Source organism: Lutjanus erythropterus, chromosome 22, assembly GCF_056507025.1.
Source record: "Lutjanus erythropterus isolate fLutEry1 chromosome 22, fLutEry1.hap2, whole genome shotgun sequence".
Classification (NCBI taxonomy): Eukaryota; Metazoa; Chordata; class Actinopteri; order Lutjaniformes; family Lutjanidae; genus Lutjanus; species Lutjanus erythropterus.
In genome coordinates this window covers 9410234-9432000 of record NC_139338.1, presented here as the reverse complement: position 1 = coordinate 9432000, position 21767 = coordinate 9410234, and the positions used below count along the sequence as shown (strand labels likewise).

The following is a 21767-nucleotide window of genomic DNA, read 5'->3' as shown; positions in this document are numbered from 1 at the left end:
TTGATACTGTATTACCTTTAAAGGTGATATGCTTACATGTTACCAAACAGTTGCATATTTTATATATTACAGATACTTGTGCAAAAATGATGGGTAAAAGTAGAAGGCTCTGAAATGTTCTGTAAAAGTAAAAAGGCACCCACTGAAGGACATTTCTACCAGCTGTTTCTGTGCAAATTAACTGAACTTTTAGCTCTGTTTTTGGTCTCTACCAACACAGGAGGAGAATATCTGGCTCTTAAAGCTTCTAAATACACTGTTATGTTCACCAGCTGTAGGCTCACTTTGCCTCTCTGCTGGTTGGTATGGAGCAGGTAGCACACCATGGATTTATCAGAGTTTCTTCACAGTGCTGAGCAGTATCTAAAATAAACTTTTTTGTCCACCAGACAAAACTGAATGCTTCAGATTTTACCAGCCACTCAATAGGTTACCAATGGTTCTTTGGCTGGTGAGTGTAGCTACTTGCATATTTTACCAGCATTTGGTACTACTTTTGGTCCCTGGAGCTGAGTGATAATTCTCCATTGACACCTTTGCCCTGACACATTGTCATTTGACTGATTTCTAACAAAGAAATATTGATTAGAGCAGCTTTAAAGTTCTAGGTTGCTCCACAACATCAATTATCAAGCATGAAAACAATGTCAAAGTCACAGTGACCCATTGTTCAGATTAGGCAGAGGATAAAATTAACTGTGATGCTGAGCATTTGGTTTGCATTTGTAGCACTGAACTTTTTAAGCTTTTTTTATTTATTTACCTTGCCAGTCCAGAATTTAATCCATCGACCCTCCAGTCACAAACCTATTTCTTTGATTATCCGACTGCCATGTGCTATTAGCCATGTGCTGCACATGTGTGCGGGGCTTCACTCCAAAATGTAATAAATCCTCTTGAGAAGGAATCTGCTCCCCCAGTGACAATGAGAAATATTTCAGTCGCATAGATCATTCTGTTAACCCAAAATAAACGAAACATCTTGAGATCACTTTGATAAAATCACCTCTATAGCATGAAAAACTGTAGTCTGAAGACTGTGGTGGCTGACTGAAGACTATAGGTTGAAAAATGCTGTAGAGGTTGTTTTTTTTAATATGGTAATAAGCTCTTTAGATCTAGTCTGTTGAGTATGATACACATTTGAGTCAGATGCTCCAGCCAAAAGCTTTATTAACACACATTGCGTTTTTTGTGTTCTCAGTGGCAGCATGCTGTGGTCAAAGCTGATCTCCTGGCCTCAGTTTGGCATTTTCATTTGATTATATTTTTCCTTCGAGTAACATTTCATTGTAAAACAACAGCATTCCTTTTATGCAGTGTTAAGAGGGAGTGAATGATTGAATCTGGTCCATTGCTGGCTCAGGTTTAGAGTACACAGATGAATGAAATGGAGCCATGTTCTCTTTGTAGTGTTGTCTTTGGTAGTCGACCACGTCATGTCAAATTGAATTTTTGTTTTTCCTCTGAGAGTCAGCAGGCTGCTTGTTTAGGGCCCATTAAATCTGCTACATCAGTGTCACTTCTCATACTTAAAAGTGATGTGAAGACCAACAAATGGCAGCGTTTTATGTCTGAGGTCAACTGGCTGCTGTTTAGCATCAATCCCCTGGGCTTTGTGTACCTGGAGTTTACGATGACGCGGCCTCAGGCTTGGACCCTGTCAGGAAACATGGGATATATATGAGCCAGCAGTGTGTTAGACTGACTGAAGCCATTCTCTGTGAGCCATGCAGCCCAAAGCAACAGTGTCCCACCACCTCCCCTCTGAGGAAACATGGAGAGCAGGATCAGAGTGAAGCTGGGTAACTGACAGAAAGCTAGATTTTGTGTGGCACTACGTCTTCAGCACCACAACCACCGTCAAGAACAGCCCCTTTAAGCATTTAGTGAACTATTATTTTACTCTTAGACAAAATTGTTTGACAGTTCTATGCAGACATGTTGACTGCACATGTAGCCTTCCTGTCCTTCATGAGGCAATTATTTTTAAGTTCCTTTGTTGTAATGAAACATGTCCTAAATGTTTCTGACACTACAGACCTCATTTACAGGTAATGTTCACTGCATTCCTTTTTACTCAGAGCTTTTGAGCAGCATGCTAGCATGCCAACAATAACAACCTAATGATGTTATATTTAGTATGTTTACCATGTTCAGCATTGTAGTTTAGCATGTTAGCATGCTAACAATTTTTAATAAGTGATAAAGACAAAGAAGGATCCTGTATAGTCACAGTACTATATTCCCAAGACCCCGGGGTTATGGGTAGCGGTAGGGTTTTTACCTAAAACAGAATAGGAGCATTAATATGTGTTAACACAATATTGAACTGGGGGGACATAGGACCATGGGAACATAGTAAACTAGAAACCTAGGATTCTGGAAGCTGCTAGCACAGAAGGAACATAGCACCCTTGGATCCTGGGATCCTGGGAACATAGGACCCTGGGAACTTCAGACCATAGGAACATAGGACCTTGGGAACCTTGAACCTTGTGAACAAAGGTTCCTGGTAATATAGAATCCTGGGAACATATGACCTCTGGAACATAGGACTCTGAGAACCTAAGACCTTAGGAACATAGGACCTTGTGGAACTGAGGACCTTGGGAAAGTGTGACCCTGGGAACCTAAGACCATCAAAATACAGGACTCCAGGGAATCTAGAACTGAGGAATTCGGAACATAGGACCTTGGGAACATTGGATCCTGGGAACAAAGGGCTGTGGGAACATAGCATTCAAGGAGCATAGCTACCAAGGACATTGGGAACATAGAACTCTGAGAACATAGGGCCTTAAGAGCTTAGGCACCAAGGCCCTTGGGAACATAGGATTCTGGAAGTTATGACTCTGGGAACATAGTGCCCCAGTAATATAGGAACCTAGGAACATCAGACACTGGGAATATAGGACCTTGGAAACTTAGGACACTGGGAACATAGGTACACTTTCTGGAATGTCATGAGTTTTGCAGATATTTGCTCATAAAGCAAAGTATGGCACAAATAAAAAATGATGTAAGTTTGATGCACCTCCAATGGAAGTTTGGTCTGTTGCGCCTAAACTGAACTGACACAAGCTATAGAGGGTGACCTCTATATTGCTTCTCAGCTGCTGCCAAGTTGCTCTTCAAGCTTAATTTTGGACTACAGTAACTGTATTTTAATAAAAGACACTAGAATGAACATCAGTTGAATTTTACAAAAACACAACGCTGATTTTTCACAATTTAATAATAAACATTTTGTGAAAACATCATCATTAATGTGACGGAAGAGCAGTTCGTTTCAAGAATAAGGTCAGAAGCATTAACATCAATCGATTTTTCGACTGCAGTGACAATCATTAGCAGGAAAATTGAATTGTCCTTTTCTGGTCCTTGTCCATCTAGAAAGTCCATTCCCAGAAGTCGACTTTCGCCCCTCCCTCCAAGTATGTCTGGGAGTTTGACTGAGTCATTAGGTAGCTGGGCTACGGCCTTTCACAAGACTCTCACTGTCCTGGAGGCCACAGACTGGGGATAACTCAATTTGGCTTCTCTCACCAGCTCTCTCTGTCTCTCTGACTCTTGTCTTTTTCTCTCAGCTCTGCCAATGCAGAAATGTAAAATGAAGTAAACATGAGAAAATCCATTGTCAGTCGTGTCTTGGCAGTCGGAGGTACTTTTCTTGTCTTCGTTTTTTTTCTTATCTCTGTTGGAAAGATGTCAAGTTAAAGTGCTGGAGCCTGCATCTGTAGCTCCAGCACATGACTTTCATGAGTCAAAAGCATAAAAACGAGAGGACATTTTTCCTTTTTTTCCAAAAAGAATATGTTTATGTCAGAAAGACATTTTATTCATGTGAGCACTGAGTCATGGAGTTAAATTACTAAGGACAAACTTGACCTTATTCAGTATGTTGTTGTAGAACGTACCATCTAATCTCAGGTTGTGTGTTTTTCCCTCGTGTTCCCCAGGCGGAGTTCTCAGAGATCAACCTGGCATCCTACGTCAACTCGGGATGTATGGTGGACATGCAGGTTAACAAAGGTGGCAGCAAAGTGGTCAGGTAAGATGCTGACGAAAAAAGGAGCTCGAGCCCTTTGACGCATTTGCCCAGGCAATCTGTAATCTGCCTCAGTGAGCCTGCACAAAGGCTCCTGTTCTTTTCTCTCAGTGGTACTGAGCATGACTGTGTATATATAACATTGCTTGCACTCAGAGAAGTCAGGGCTGTAATATGATTATGCCATGGGAAAACAAAAAAAAAAATGGACCTCTTGCCACATTTCAACCTTGGTGGCAAATTTGTGTAACAGTGTTAAAAACAGGAGGATTCAAAGTATTTAACCTTGCTGTTTTTATGTGCTGAAGAGCACTGTTTTGACTCTAGTTCTCATGGTCGCAACAGTGCTATTTCATATTACACAGTGCATGTTATACAGCATAACCAAGAGTTTTAGCTGAGCAGTCTGATCAGCACCCTGATGATACCAGTAATTGCCCATTAGGCCGCAGGTTGCAATATCAGCTCTTGTGCTAATCAGGAAGCTAGTTAGAAGATAGTTAAGCTAGTCTGTGCACATGCTGTAGAAATCAGATTACTTTTGACTCATATAACCCTTCATTAGTCCTACAGCTATTGTGGGCTGGCAGTGCTGACAACTGCTTGCACTTTGCACATCAGTTTTATGCCAATAATCTGTCTCAATCAAACTAAAAACACATGAGTCATTCCTATGCTATTTTGAGCTAGCTACTGAGCTTTTGGGTCATTTGGGTGCATCTGAAAAAAGAAAAAAACTTTTCATCTTGCAGTGGCAGAGGTGGCCTCTGGCCAGTAAGCAGCTCCTGTAGCAGCAGCAGCAGTTAGACAAATGAAGCTGGGTATTTAAATAGACTGCTCTGTTATGTGAAGTTGGCATGGATCAGCTGATCTGGGTGGCACAGATGATCTCATGCTCCCGCTAAACTGACAATATGAATACCATGATGGCTTAAAAAAAGTCATCAAAACCAACATACAACAATTAGATATCAGCTTTAAAGGTGCAATATTTAAGAATTTAAGTAAATAAAATTACTTACAGAAAGTGAACAATTTTGATGGTATGTCAAAGATCTTTATGCATCGTGTTGCAGAGATATCAGCTGAAGTTAGCATGCTAACCAGCAAGTCACTGGCTCAGTGTAGCTTCACAGTGACTGAGCTGACAAGCTAACGGCAGCTACAGTTAGCAGCAGTTGGCAGTTACTCTGATGACATGCTGCCCCATTATTTGGAATATGTGTTCAACAGGTGGTCAGTTCTTACATATTGCATCTTTAAAGCAGCTATAATGCGGCCGCTCATAGTGACAAAGCCACAGTAATTATCACTCCGCAGTTCCACTCAGATCTACAGAGTGTTTAACATCTTTCAGCTCGTTGTTTGGCCACATTGTTACTGTTTTGGTTCAGTTTCACAGCGCTCACTAACATTATTTACAGCCGCAGCAGGCAGCTGCTTTCAGCTAGAAACCTCTAAAACCTGAGTATCCATTATCTGCCTGGTACCAAACGAAAGACAGACAAGGTTAGCAACTAGCTGGTGAATATTGTGGAGCATTTAGCATCTAAATTGTCACATATTTCCCTCAGGAGTTGGTGAAGAACAAAACAGAGTTAAAAGGACAGTGAATATTGGTCTTAGATTAAGTGGACACAGGTGTGTCTGAATCCTAATGTTAGCATTAGCATGCTAAAAGCTCAATTTAAGTTGCTTTTTTGTTTGGTTGTTTTCTTTTGTATATTTATAAATCAGATAATTTATTTCTAATGATCTTTTTAACACTTTTTGGATCTGTAATATTAATCCTTCTTTATTATCAATTACTATCCAGCTTGTCTAGTTGTTCTATTTGCCCTTAGCTTTCTCTACTTTACAGCCAATGTAGCATCAACTGACTTTGCTATAAGAATGATCACATACAACATACTCTATGTGCAAACCCTCTGCTTCTTATTCTCAGAGCTGTTGACCTGCTGCATCCTGATTGGTCCATTAGATCAGCCAACTGAGTGCACACCATCCAGTGTCAGCCCACCAGTCCTCACTCCAGCCTTCTAAGGGACTAATCAGCTAATCTGTGTTTTGGCCTAGCCTCTACACATTTTTGCAAAATAACTTTCTTATCGGTGTTGAAAGTAGCGTTTGCACCAGGAACGGCCTCGCCATGCAGCGCAGTGTGAAATCAAGCAAGGACAATCACAGTAACACGGCTGACGTTACAATGCAACCTGTTGTCAGAGTGGACACAGAGGTTATTGTGTGGGTTGAATATGTTTTGGTGATATTGCTGTAATGATAGAGAAGCCAAATTGGCTGCAGATGGTCTGACTGCTGCCATGTTCAAACAACACTGACATTCACTGCCAAACTGTTGTGGTTTTAGCCTGTCGTTTATGACGCTGAACTTCACTACAAATAGTATAATGGTTGTTTCTCTGGCAGTCTGATTGGTTGATGACTAATAAAGCGCAGTGGTTAGAAATACAATCTCATAACTGGAAAATTCAAACCCGCAAAAGCTGATATCATTCATTGAGCAAGACACTGAAAGTTTCTCTGGATTAAAGATCGGCCAAAGAGCCCAGAGTATAAACTGATTAACATTTGTCCTTGTCATAGATTATAGCCAACGAAAGCTAATTATTTCTTTGATCCAATGTGTTTCGTTCTGAGCCAGAAGAATGTTGAGATACATCCACAGATACACAGGACAGACAAAACAAGTCCTCCAACCTCAAACTAAAAGCTCTCTGTCTGATTACATTTTTCCTGGAGTGTGTTTGTGTGATCACACAGCTCACATGCGTACGGGCACGTTCCCACTGCACTGTATATTTAAAGCAGGTTCCTGCTTTTCCACGTGTCCTCTGGAGGCTGCGTTCACAGCGCTCTGACCTCTGACCTCTGTACTCCGTCCACAGCGTGCTCTCTGAACACCTCTCCTCTGCTGGCTCCACGCTGCAGCACACTTTCTCACAGTTCTGTGGCTGTTTCAGGGTTGTTTATGCAGTGTGGTTTCTCACGCTTGTGTCATGTTTGCAATGCGTTACAGAAATAGAATCTACTGTGGTGTAAAGATATTTAATTTAATGCCATCATGTCGTTTCTCACTCTTGATCAGTCTTTTGCCTCTTTGTTGGTGCAGCCAAGTTTCCTTCTTCTCTTCCAAAAACCCCCCAAAAAACCCAAAACAAAACCAAAAAAATGAAGCACTTGAGTAATGATTTAGTATCCATGTAGGGCTGGTGACACACTACAGCAGTCCTGTGATGCCTGCCACGGTGTTGAGCTCATTAATGTCATCAACACAAATTTTATTTTGTAGGCTCAATCTCATGTTATTTTATTGTGTAATACGTTGTAGATCAGCGCTGTTGCACATGACAAGTCAGGAACAGTATCTGATTAGTTGACAGACTCAACCCAAGGTATCATGGGATTGCCAGTGGCATATCAAGTTGAAATACTCACTTCTGTGACATCAGTGATGCAGCCACGGTGTCCCTCTTTGAAATGTCTGTAAAATTGAGCAATATGTTAATGGGGTCTGGTTGGCAGAAAGGCAGTCAGTCACTTCACTCGAAATCCAAACTGTTTTCAGGATAGTGGGCTTAACTTTACAGTTACAGTTGGCAGTTCAAGAATGTTTATTGCAGCAGCAGAACATAATTAGAGTTTGGCTTCTAGGCTCCGACCTCATCACTCCTCGCAGATTATTTTTACATAGAGATATTGAGGAGGGATGAACACATATCTTGGACCCCCTGTTGGAGCCTGCAGGTGGATGCAGGGGTGGTGTTTGGGCTGAATGAGCAGGCAGTGATGCTGTTGCAGGGCAGCAATGGCACTGACAGGCAGACGGAGAGATGGGTGGTTTTAGCGATTTAAATAGACCACCAGATCGGAAGGGTGCGTTTGGTATGTACTACAGAGTGTGAGGCGTGTCACGTGTGATTGTGGTGCAGCTCGAGTTGACTAGCTCACATGTGTCACTACATTTATAAACAGCTGATCAACTTACAATGGAGGACTTCAGTTTGAGATGTTGCATGTGTCCTGCAATCCTTCAGAACTCCTGCAGAACTCCTGCAGCCTGCAAAGCGTCTCTGAGTCCTGGGCAGAGGAGACGGTGGGGAAACAGCTCACTTCAACCATAGTCTGTATATTAAATAGGATTTACCTATTGAATATATAGTCACTGTCTCCAACTAGTTCTGACTGCTGTACTCATTTTTGCATGCACAATTGCTACATATTCCTCCTTTAATGATAGTGCAATCCATATTATCATTATTTTATTATCTATATCATCATCACAGCCATGTGGACTGGTTGTGTGTAATGATGGTTGCCCTTGGTTTACCTCGCCAGTGCAACATAGTCAGTAAAATTACACATTTAGAGGTCTTGTAAATGAAAACTTGTGGAGTAGACAAATTTTGATACGCACAAAGATTATAGATTAATTGTGTGTCTGCATCCATTTATGGTGAATTACAGGAGTGGAAATCAGGCAGATGCACATGCCTATGGTTTCAAAATAATTTATATTCATGAAACATAGCAAAGCGTATGCATGGCTTTATAAATCTGATTTAAAAAAAAAAGAATGTGCATACATAAATCTGGCTTTTTGCACACAGGGTTTTGGTTATGAACCTGTAAAGCTGTATTCATCTGGCCTCCAGTCAAGAAAATACATGTTAATGTCAGATCTTAGGGAATTCCTCACAAATTTGTCTTGATGAATCAGAGCAGCAGCTAAATAAAAAGGTGCAACAAAGCCTGACTGCCACTGTGACCCTCCAAAGCAGTGGAGCCTACAGTACATGCAATTTTTCTACCACGATGTCCGACATGCAACGTGGCATGCACTGCACAGCCTACAGTACAGCACAGCGACACGCCACAAGGTACAGTAGTTATGGCGTGTTGTTCCCTGCCTGCACTGCTGTAGTCAGCCCTTTGGCTTCTCCGCTCTCTGCTGCCAAAACCTCCGGCAAGCTGCTCGGCTCCAAGTGGGAACGCTGGTCTGGCTGAAAGACTGATCACAGCAGCCAAAGCATGATAAGCCACAGAGCAACGTTTCTCTCCTCCACCATCCTCACAGAGCTCCTCGTGTGGTTAATAAAACCTGTTGATTAATCAGTGGTAATTAATGTCAGGGAGTGGGTGTGTAGTGATTGAGGAGTTTATTGAGCTTGTTTTACTGTTGCACTCACTGGAAGTAGCTTTGGTTCAAAGCATCAGCTAGACGGCTACAATGTGGATGTAGGAAAGTAAATGTGAGGTGGAGGTTTTAAACTGGAGTTCAGCATAATAAACTTCAAAACTTCAGAATTCAATGAAAAACATTTATTGCTCTTTGAGGGTCTAATTAACACCAGCTGCTAACATTATTGTACCTGTGAGGACAATGATACCTACACTAATACTGAATTACAATGAAAGAAGCTTCATTTAATCCAAGCAAGCAGTTTTTATTTCTTTATTTATATATATATATATGAATATGGCTTTAATTTATAGAACAGCTGATGACATGACAGGAAAGTGGGGAGAGAGTAGGGGAATGAATGCAGCACAGGGCCATACGACTGCAGAGGACTCACAGCATCCATACATGGGGTGAACACTTTACCAACTGAGCTACCAGGCCACTGTAGTAGAGTTACGTTAAGAGGCAGCTGGATTTGTGAGATCATACGAGAATCCTTTGGTTCAATGTAACAAACTATCTGACATGTCTGGTCACTACCAGCAAAGCCTGTTAATAAAATAAAACTCTTGCCAAATCCGGTTGGGAGAAAAGTGAAAACGTCTTTTCCATCGTGGAAAGCCTTCAGTGCCGGTACTGCTCTTTTTTGAACGAAGAAATACTTTATCTCAGTAGTCCTTCCTAGGACTCTGACTGGCTGCACCACTTTTGGTGCGAACACAAACAGATAACTTCAAGCCTCTCAAGACTCTTGCGTGATCTCGTGATCATGTGATCTTGTTTCTCTCACAATCTCGTGAATCCAGCTGCCTTGCAAGGCAAACAAATTTCCACTTAGACTCAAGGATCAACTTGAGACATTTTGGTGGTTGATAATGTGTTTCTTCTACTGAGCTGACTTTAGCTTCAAATGTCTATGGATATATAAAGTTAATTTATCATAGGTTTATTGAAAGCCACCACAGCGATTTTCACCCCAGTTCCAAAAAAGTTGGGATATTGCGAGTTTTCAGTTGAATACAGTACAAAGACATGGCTAACTGTCAAATCTGTGAAGGCCCCATTAATGCTGAAAGGTACATACAGGTTTTAGAGCAACATATGCTAACATCAAGACAATGTCCCTGCTTATTTTAAGCAAGACAATGGCAAGACACAGTATAGCAGTAAAAGAGTCTTAAAAAGGCTTTTCTACAGTCCAGACATGTCTCCCATTGAAAATTTGTGGTGCATTATGAAGCGCCAAAAATAACAGCAGAGACCCAGGACTGTTGAGTAAAAGTTTTTTGCATTTAAGTGCATTCTGTCATTATTTATGTTTTACACAACCAACCCAACTTGTCTGGAATTGGGGTTGTATTTCAGTTATTTTTTGGAAATATATGAAAATATTATAGACGAGCTGCCCAGGTTTGAGGAAGTTCAACCAAACACTGAATTGCACGTTCAGATGGGCGTTTTTTGCCATGTGTGGTTCCCGACCTCACCATAGCCGGACAGCCTTGTCACATTCCTCGCCATTCTCGGCCCCGAAGATGGAGAGAGGGAGGCAGCCAGATTACATTAGCAGATCCTTGTCTGATTCCTTTTTTTTTCTATCCTTCTATTTAATTTTCTGTCCTGAAAGTTACCAGACTCAGCCAGACAGGGCCACCACGTCTTTCTGTTCCAATCCCTACAGAACACATAAGACTCTCTTCCTACGGTTACCTCAGGTGACGATTTACTGCCTCGACCACACAGAGACGATTCACACGCACACAGGCACGCAAAATGAAGCCTTAACCCCGTCTTCCCTTGACCCCTGTGAAAGTCCATTTTAATCAGTGAAGGAACTGTCTGCCTGGAGTGGCCTCAAACACCTAATACCTCAGACAGGTTCATCTTGTTACCGAGCAAATAAATCCCACTCACAGACACGCTGAGTTCAGACGTGGCTTTAAGAGGCCTGAGGGTGGTTTCCCTTCAGGAGCGCTGTGACTGTAATGAAAGCATACAGCGGCCGTGAGGCCCACTCTACTATCCCTGCTTTTGTAATATAGCCATGAATACAAATGGCCCCGCTAATTCACTCAAACTCCTAACAACACTCATTTCCCCTTCTGCCAGAGGTCATTTGGTGCTCTATCACTCTTGTGGCCCCTTTCCTCATTACATCTGCCTCCCGCGGGACTCTTCTCCAAATCCTCAACACAATCACTGTTAGGCAACTAAACATTCCCTAATTTGTTTTGTTAGTAGATGCCATAGTTACACCCTCTGCTGTTTGGATTTTCCAAATGAATCTACACGCCTTTGTCATGTTATTTGTTGGCGTGCATCCTTTGTTTTCTACGTGACCTTCGCTGCGTTCAGCGCGGCATGGAGATGTGCCCCGGAGTGCGATCAAAGCTGGAGGTGATCCAGAGCTTTGGCAGCCCTGACCGGGCCACCGCCCAGGATCTGAGCCACTGCCAGGTCGCTCTGGTGCCACCGGGCCTGGAGCCACAACCACAGGGAGCCCTAGATCCCGGCCAGGGGACCACAGCATGATGCTAGGCTACAGGGAGTCACTGTACACTCAGACAGCTCTTCAGGGTTCTTTGGACACTATGCCGAAAGATTTAGATAAAATCCCGATTAAATATTGCTTGAGGAAAGCTTCACAGCCTTCAAAATTCATAAAAACGTGATGTCCAACATCATCATAATTCAGTAAGTCCTTTCCAAATTTTAGTCTGTCCACCTTTCATCAAACTTTACTAAAACATTTCAATTTGTTTCCTACCGTCCAAGTTAATCTCAACCCACCAATTAAAACAAACACAAATGTTGATTCTCACACAATTTGACTAAGTCTACAGAGGGGTTTTTTGGAAAATCCCTCTCCAGTTTTTCCTGATTGATGATGTTTATCATTTAACAAAAGCATACAAAGTTTTCATTAGCATGGCGCCAAAGTAAGTATTAGATTAAACCCCAAAGCTAATAACTTTGTTTAATGTTTAACAGGACTAAACATTTTGTGACATGAAAGTAAGAGTGCTCTGCTGCAGTGCTGCCAGAAAAAATGACAAGACAGTTCTCATGTGTAAATGACCGATTTATTTGCTTTGGATTTACAACAGTTTAAGGTCGCACAAGTCAAGATTTTAATGTAATAATACCACAGCTTTGCTTGCCTTCAAGACGAAGTAAAGTTGCAACAGACAGAACCAAGTGAGAACTCCACTGAGATTGAACTAGACTCACTGAAGTCCAGTCTTGGAAGTGGATCAGCTTTGCACTGGAAGACAGGCTGTCTGTCTCTGTCCAATGCTGAAAAAATCCGCCATTCAGCATGTAAAGCTTTTTAACAACTTATGTCTTGTTAAATGGTGTATGTATTTCTTGACAAATAGTTTATCCATCCTCAGCGTCATGCTGTATCCATGAGTTTTTGGCATTATTCCGACTTGGGGGTGTGCACAAATTATTCCAAGATGGTGCCCCCATTTGGAAGTTAAAGCAACGAGTGACTAATAGGAAATGCACCACTACCTTGAATCAATCACAGATTTCTCTGGGTTTGAATATTGTTGGAAACATTAACATAGGTAGTTTTTAGACATTTTAATGTGGAAAAGTTACATATTAAGTCATGAACGTGAAGGTGATATCAAGCTTTTTGATCTCCCAGAAGGCTTTTCAAAATGCTGAACTTAATTTTTTTTTACACCACACAAAGAGTTTTGTGTTGGTACAAGTCTACATACCATTTTTTTGGCACTACGAAGACTATTTTCTGTGGTGTCTCTTCACGTAACAGGAAAGCAGAATTCTCTCCAAGGTGCATTTCCCTTCGATGACGGAGAGCCAGCTCAGCACAATGCACCATTGTGTACAAGCACTGCGCTGATCCTCGGTATGTACTGTTTGACATTTGTGGCATTCCCGCTGAGTTCTACCCCGATTATCCTTATCATTGAGAGACAGACTGATGGGAGCAAGATAAGGCCCTTACCAGCCTTTGAGCCAGGCACTGGGGCCGTTATGAAGACAAATGTTCTGTGCAATTCAGGCATCCCTGCGGACCCTATTAGAAGGTCAGAGATTCTGTATGATAAATGGATCTGGAGAACAAAATGGCACCATATTGTCTTCAGTTTGAATAGTTTTCTGCTCCTGGAATGCTGATGAAAACACACTGTTGGCACTGTTGTACAGTACATTGTGTAATGGTCAGGCTACAACTGTCAGGCAGTGCATGCGTAACCAGGCAAATATAGCAACACAACACTGACATTTTATCACTTCATAAAGTTGATATGGTGCAGCATTTGATGTGTTTCTGGTTATCTGACTGATTTAATGCCAGTACCCCTCTCCTTTTAGCTCAGTTTTGGGCTCTTCACCAAATATCTGGCTAATGCTCTACTGTATTAAACAGCTAGTTGCTAACTGTGTTAGCCATTTGGTACTGGGCAGGCAGCATTCATTGCGTTTATCAGAGCTGTTTCACAGGAAACAACTTGTTAATGCCTCTAGAAATGGTGCTGGTGAGAGCTGTGAGACTTGTGCAAAATTAAAGTTGCAGTCCATAAAATCAAAACAGTAAACTGAAAGATACTCAAACGTGCTGCACAGATAAGGGAAACCACAGGTGCAGGTAATAATTCTCTTGGGTTCATCAACAAGTGATCACTTGCACTTACAGTATAAGAATATCGATTGTAGATGCTTGAGGTATTTTAATGTTTTGAACCATGTTAAAGATACCATGACTCATATATACATCAGGCAAAGTTATGCAGTGCACTTTACACATTAATTGATTTTTTAAACAAATCCGAAGGCACTCAGTGGTATAAAATAATTCCAAATTTTCTGGATGAAGTTTCACAAGTTGAGGCTTATTTCACATCTAGAAATAAGTGACAATATCAACATCAAATAAGGCAGAATCACTAGTATTGTAAGACCCTTGAGACAAACTGTTCTTGAGAAGTTTGATTTATGTGGTAATACCCTTTTCGTGGGTTTATTTGACTTGACTTTAAGAGCATCTTGTCATGATGGATTTTCTTCCAGCATGTCTTTACCTATCTTGCACAATTTACTATTCAACAGTTGAGTGGGCTCATGATTCCTCATGGATCCATTCCCTCTTCATGTCCTAATCTATAACCCTGTTTTCCTCCTATCAGTGCGTGTTATCAGCCTTTATTGCACCGCTGATAACCCATTCAAAGGGCGCATTAGCATATTGCCCGTGAAGTGATGACTGTAGGGCCCGAGCGATTTGGCTCGTAAAGCCTTGATGCGCCGCTTTAGTGTAATCCACAACCCACAGGGAGCCCTGCTTCAGCAGAACGAGTCCGAGCGAAGAGACAGAAAAACAAAGTTAATGGGTGACAAACCTCTGTAATACTCCACTGCTATAGGGCACTGGCTCCATTAACCATAGCCCGGTGGAAGCCATCCCACTGAACTGAATGTCTTCTACATCTGTCCTTTCAATGGTAATGAGGTAGCACAAAGGTATATCTGGTTTTATGCGTGCATGCGCTTAGCAACATCGTCCTGTGCTGTCCAACAACACAGCTTGTAGTAGTAAACAGATCATAATAGATAAAAACAAAGGATAAGAGGCTGTCCTTACTCATGTGCATCTGTATTGTGAATATGTCAAACACAGAAAAGGTCACTGTTCATATACTGAGATACTGAGTATCAAGTCCTGTGAGGATATGGATGCACACAGAGTTGGTTATTAATCCCATGGATGAATCCATGTAATTTTACAGTAATCTGTAGGAAGTGATGAATTTTAACATGAAACATGAAGAGAAAACCCAGTGAGATGAACTTGATTGCAACTGTGCTCATGTCCACCAGCTTCTAGAGTGAGTTGCTGATTAATCAGTTGCTAGAAAATCAATCCAAAGCAATTTATTTGGTGCATTTTGAATTCATTGGAGAGTGGGCAGTTGAGAGGTGATAGAAAATTATTGCAAAGAGAGGAGGGACAAAATACATCTTGAATAAGGACATTGTTCTTACATGGTTAGTATTAAAAAAACAATCTACCGGAATTCCCCGGCAGCAATTTTGGTCACTTTAAAAGCAAAAATGCTCAAAATTCTCTGGTTCCCAGCTTTTTAAAAGTGAATGCTTACTGGTTTTCTTAGTCCTCTCTAATAGTAAATTTAATATATTTGGATTTTAGACTGTCAGAAAAAAACGATTTAAGGATGTCACGCTGGACTGTTTACTGTGTTTTGACATTTTATAGAACCGTGAATCAGTTGGTTTGGATCCAGATTGGAAGGTGAATTGCTCCTCTTGGTTGCAGCCTTACATTTTGTTTTATTCTGATAGGACAGTTATATTTTAAAGGTGCAATGTGGAAGATTTTAAGTGTAAAGTCTTCAAAAAATGAAATGAAAATTATCAAAAGAATGAAAAGAAATAGAGTTTTCATGCTATGCCAAGGATGTCTATGTATTGAGTGGCAGACGTATCTACTAATGTTAGCATGTTAACCAGCTAGCCCCGTATTGTCTTGTAATACCACTTTGTACCTCAAGAGGCGATAGTCTGATAATAGTTCAGGCCTTGTATAGCTGCACAGAAATTGAGCTAATTAGAGCTGCAGATTTTGTACAGTTAGCAGCAGATAGCGGTTACTTTGGTGATGTGCTCCCCCACTATTTGGAGTATGAATTCAACAAGTGGTCAATTCTTACATATACATATTGCACCTTTAAATCAGCGTCATGCGTTAAACTTCCCATGTGCACTTAAAAGCAGAATGTTCCTCTTTTTTAAACTTTCGGCGTTCGCTAGAAACTGCACGTTACACAAATCAGCCCACGTATTTATCATGAACTTGTGTTTCACATGAACTGTTGAGTCTGGTTTGGTTCTGGAGCCTCAATAAACAGCTTCATCCAGTATAAATAGCAGAGCCTTTGGTCTGCTGCCACTGCGGCTGAGTGCAGCGGCAGGGAGGAACAGCTGTAGTCGCTCTGTCGCCGAGACCAGATCATTCCTCAGTCATTCTGCCAGTCCCATCTAACATAAGCAACACTTGAAGACCCAGAGCCTGTTTAAGGGGCCTGTCTGTAATTTCACCCTATGACCTGCAGCCCTTTACCTCTGCATGTGTATACCTGAGCATATGTGCATGCATATGTACAATATCTGCATCTGCAAATCAGCAGAAGTAATCAGAACATCCTACATCATCAGCACAGGTTGTTTGCCATTGACTTCCAAAACATCATACTGTATATGATTGTTGGAGAGTACCTATTTATCTTCATTGTATACAACCTTTTTTGTCACGAGGTTATCACTGGTAAGCGGTTGGAGTTTGGTTAGGTTTGGACATCAAAAGTATGCGGTCATGTTGTAAATGGTGGCATCACATGTTTCATAGCTGTCCACATCACAGACACTTAACTGATTGAACCACTGGAAATCAAAGTAACAGCAAACACCTACTAGCATGAAAAATAAAAAAAAAAAGTGCAGTAAATGACAGGAATCTGAGACATGGAGTTACACAATGCCTGAATCAAAACTCAAAACATTAATAGGTAAAACATGGCTGCAGTCAAAGTAAATTTCCTATATTAATGTGAAATGTGGTCTGCTTTAAATGAGGCCTCCAGGTGCTTGATGGGTCGCTTGGCCCTGCTCCCAGAACAGTTTGTAAAGGAAGGATTAAGCTGTGTTAATTGGATAGATGGTCCAAAAAGATTAGGTGCACCAAGGAGCATTTCTTCACCCCTCCTGCCCGACACAGTCACTGAATAATGGAGCCCTTGACTGAAAACACAAGGCCCAAGATACATTGCGTTAATGTGCTGACAGAGCTGTTGGCCTGGGAGGAGCCAACGGCTGGAGACCTCTGACCTGAGCACCATCAGGTTAGAGGTCTTAAAGAAAAAGGTGATTCTTTTAAAAAGGTTTAGTTGTAAACGGTGTCGACCTTTATGGACATTGATGTGTCTGTGAGTCTAAATGCACCTGTGAAAAAGGCTTGCAAGTGACGTTCAGAACATTGACGTGACTCGTGAAATGTGATGGACTCGCTGATAGCTGATATATTCATCCAACTGCCCAGCTCTGATGTCTCCCTAATTTCATTCTTCTGTCTATAGCTACCATGGCTAAAAGTGAATCTTTCGTGCGTCTGAATTCTTCCTCATTATTATTGTACACTTATTACCTGTAATTTTTCCCTCGAATATCTTAAAAGTCAGTTTACACTCCACACAACCTTGCCAAAGTGATGGAGAGTTCATCTCCATGTTCGTCTACCTGCAGGTCCTTCAAGCCAGACTTTGTCCTGATCCGCCAGCACGCCTACAGCATGATCCCCGGGGAGGACTTCCGGAACCTCGTGATCGGCCTTCATTTCGGAGCCGTCCCCAGCATCAACTCTCTCTTCTCCATCTACAACTTCTGCAGCAAACCCTGGGTGGTAAGCAATCTTTAACTGCTCTCTTTGCTCTACTTTAACCCACACTAAGGTGTCGTGAGTCCCTCCCTCGGCGGCTGCCTCTGACTGATTTATTTGGGCTATTAAAGGGAGCCGAAACACCTGTCTCTGGAGTCGGCGGAGCGAGTGGCCTCCACCACCACCACCACACATTATTACTCACTCCGTACAAAGAAAACAAGACTGCAGTGAAAAGGGTGTGAATGCTTGGCTACAGTACAGCTTTAAAGGAGCAACAAAAGGCCTCACACATTTCATAATTTGATGAAAAATGCTGTAACTCATTCATCACTTATTTACAGCTGTTAACTATTTTACAAAGCATACCATATGTTTTCAGATTGCAACAATTTTTAATTTATTGTGACGCTCAGTGAGAATCAAATAGCACAGACTTGAAAGTTGCACAGCAACTCAAACCTTTTTTTTCTCTGTCTTGTCCCTCTTTGGAAAGCCAAAAGATTTTAGGGCCTGCTTAATTGAACTAAACTCCCTACTCCAGCTTTAATGTAATGTCAACACGTGCTTTTCAATGTAATGAAGCACCCTTAAAACTCACAGTAAATGACCAATGATATGATAAATCCTGGAGCACCCTTGGGCTGTCCTCAAGGACCCCTTGGGGATCTCTGCTCTAGAGCAAGATTTTCTTTTCTTTTCTGTCAAAGTGTGTTCATTTTGTACTTACCACGTCTTAATAACCTGTATCACACCAACCTTGCTAGGATCAAAGGATCCTTGTATGTGTATTGTTCTCAAATGATCAGATTCATTACCTCAGTGGCCTGCAGCTGAATGGATCACTGCCCTAACTAAGTTTCAACACAGCAATAATGTCACCACTAAAACTGTAAAGGCAGACATGTTGTTCATCGTGAAACTGCAGGTTAGCTACTATATCTGCAGAAACTTTCATGTCTGTGCAATTTTTATACACTAGAACCAATGGTTGGAGGGTAGAAAATCAATCAAAAAACCCATGCTGTGTTTGGAAAATAGTTGTCAACAATGTAAAGTACATGTATATTCAAGTTAATGAGGGCTAAATGCTCATATTGTTTGTTATTCATTGAATTGAGTTGTTGGTTCGTGGATGTGAATTGAAGGTGAGCCTCTCCAGTGGGGCTCCGAACAGTTTCAGGGCAGGCTCAGTGAATGGAAATGAAAAACTAATTCATTAGTATTAGATTACTTATGAAAAATCACATAAAATACCCTAAATGTGTGTGATTGGATCAAAGAGATATAGTAGTTTTGGGGGATTTTACTGTTTTTACTTTCCCACAGTCAGAAACTAATAAATATCTTTGGACAGACCTTTTTTAACGTATTTGGTGTAGCCTGAGGTGTCTGAGTGTCTGTGGGATCAGATTGATCAAACAGGCATCCAGAAATTGAACAAAACTAATGGAGGGCAGCTTTTCCAAGCTTTGGCTGAAAATCCCGGATCTGAAACATCAATATCTACGACAACGGTCAACAGGTTGCTTTTTTTAGAGCTGGCGTTTTCCACCGATATTCACACAAGGAAACGACGCAGATTATAAAAGAGGTAGAGAAACATTCCTGCGCTCAGTGTAGCAGAAAATTGCCCAGAATACTTTGCAATTTCAATGTCAAGTTAATCTGACTGTTATGTTAACCCTCAGCTGGATGCAACAAGTTCAGCAGTATTAACTGAATTAAGTAAGGCATGTAAGAGGAAGTAAGTCCACCAGAAAGGAAAATTACAACACCTCAGCATTAAATAACTCCTGAAATGCATGGCTCCTGTGGAGTTTGGTCTAACTGTACTGGGTCACATTTTATATAAGCACCTGAGAAGGCTAAACACCCCCTGCCATCCTAATCCAGTGCTGAATTCTACAACACCAGCTCCAGAGAGAGTTGTGTAAAACAGAAGACACTGATTTGCAAAAATTTCTCGACTTGTATTCAATCTATCCAGTGCAAAAAAACAAAATATTTAATGTTCAAACTGATTAACTTTGTTGTTTTTTGTGAATATACTCACACTTTGAATTTGATGCCTGAAACACATTTAAAAAAAAAAAGATGGGACAGAGGCAGCAATAGTCTGGGAAAGTTGTGGAATGATCAAAAACATCAGTCTGGTTAACTGGTTAAGTGGTAACAGGTGACAGTATTATAGTTGGGTATTAAAGGGACATTCTCTAAAGGCTCAGTCATTTACAAGCATGCATGTGTTGATATTTAACACTTAAGGGGAAAAAAATGTGTGGGCAAATAGTTTTTTCAACACATAACTGGAAGGAATTTAAGGATTTCACCATTTATAATTCATGATATCACTAAAAGATTTAGAGAATCCAGAGAAATCTCTACATGTCAGGGGCAAGGCCGAACATCAACATTGAGTGGCTGTGACCTTTGACCCCTCAGGCAGCACAGCATTAAAATCTACTCCGAAAACCCACATAATTGTATAAAGGATACTACATGGGCTTTGGAACATTTTGGAAACAGTTGAGTGTTGCTGCATCTACAAATGCGGGTTGAAGACTCCACCATAAATCGCAACATCGGGAAACGCTGCAGACGTCTCTGTCCTTGAGCTCATCTGAGATGGACTGATGCTACGTGAAAAAGTCTGCTGTGGTCTGACGAGTCCACATTTCAGGAGTCATGGATGTTGCAGCCTCTGGGTGAAAGAGGGGAAGGACCATCCAGATTGTTACCCACGCTAACTTCAAAAGCTAGCATCTGTGATGGTATGAGGGTGTGTTAATGCCCAGTGCATGGCTTACTGTCACATTTGTGGAGGCCCCATTGATACTGAGAGATACATATGGGTTTTGGAGCAAACATATGCTGCCATTGACATCTTTCTCAGAGATGTCCCTGCTTATTTCAGCCAAGACAATGCCAAGACACATTCTGCATGTGTTACGACAGCGTGACTTCGTAATAAACGTTCAGGTATTAGACTGGCCTATCAGCAGTCCAGATCTGTCTAACTGAAATGAATTATGAAGCGCAAAATGCAACAACAGAGACCCCGGACTGTTGAACACTTGAATTTATATATATAAGCAAGAATGGGAAAGAATTTCACTTTCAAAACTTTGACACAGTGTCCTCAGTTCCTAAACACTTGCTGAGTGTTGATAAAAGAACAGGGGATGTAACACATGGCCCTGTCCCAACTTTTTGCAATATATTGCAGGCATCAAATTCAGAATGAGTGTATATTTACTAAAATCAATCAGGCTCAACATTAAATATCTTGTTTTGGTTCTGCAAATCATTGCATTCATTTTATTTGATTTGGGGTTGTAGATCATCCATCATGCAACTTGTCCTCTGGTTATTAATGTTGTGTAGTGAACCGAACACTATCTAGCCTGTCCTGTCCTCCACTGCTTGAATAATGATGTCTGACTTGTCTTGTTTATTTCTTGCAGTTTTCTCAGATGATTAAGCTCTACCACACCCTCGGCCCTGAGAAATTCCCCCTCAATGAACAAACCTTCTATCCCAACCACACGCAGATGGTGAGTGCCCCACCTTCATTTAAACAATACTAAGAACAGACACACACTGACTTAAAAAAAAATCACTGCAAACCTCCTGTGGCCCGTTTTTCATTAAATCTTTATTATAAAAATATAAAACACAGAAATTAAGTCAAACATTTCTATAACCCCTACAAGGAAACATCCCCCCCACACACACTTCAGGAATCAGTGTTATTACACACAGACTGTACACAGCTTCCTTGATTGGATTTTTTTTAAGGATCAAACTTGACCAAGTGTTTCTGTGTTAAGCAGACAGTATATTTACACAAACATGAACCACAGAAATAGTGACACACAGATGCCACAGTGGGAGAGAGAGCCTCGTCATCACAAAGACCATCTTTTTTTACACACAGATTTGCTTGCTTCCTCAAAGGTCAGTAATTAACTTTTTTTTCATGATTTTCTGTCTAATCAAGAGGAGGCTGAACACTATTCATTAAGAAATTCACCTTATAAAAATGTAAAAAAAATAAAATAAATAAAATAAGATGGATGGAG

At 41.1% G+C, this 21767-nt stretch overlaps 1 protein-coding gene across 1 annotated transcript in view; it reads left to right on the top strand.

The window, feature by feature from the left end:
- syn3 (synapsin III) overlaps nucleotides 1-21767 on the top strand; it is a 139503-nt gene that overhangs the window by 42834 nt on the left and 74902 nt on the right. The window contains exons 4-6 of the mRNA XM_084711188.1: nucleotides 3963-4054; nucleotides 17550-17706; nucleotides 21150-21239. Coding sequence (XP_084567314.1) covers nucleotides 3963-4054; nucleotides 17550-17706; nucleotides 21150-21239 — 339 coding nt within the window. The remainder of the gene's footprint in view (nucleotides 1-3962; nucleotides 4055-17549; nucleotides 17707-21149; nucleotides 21240-21767) is intronic.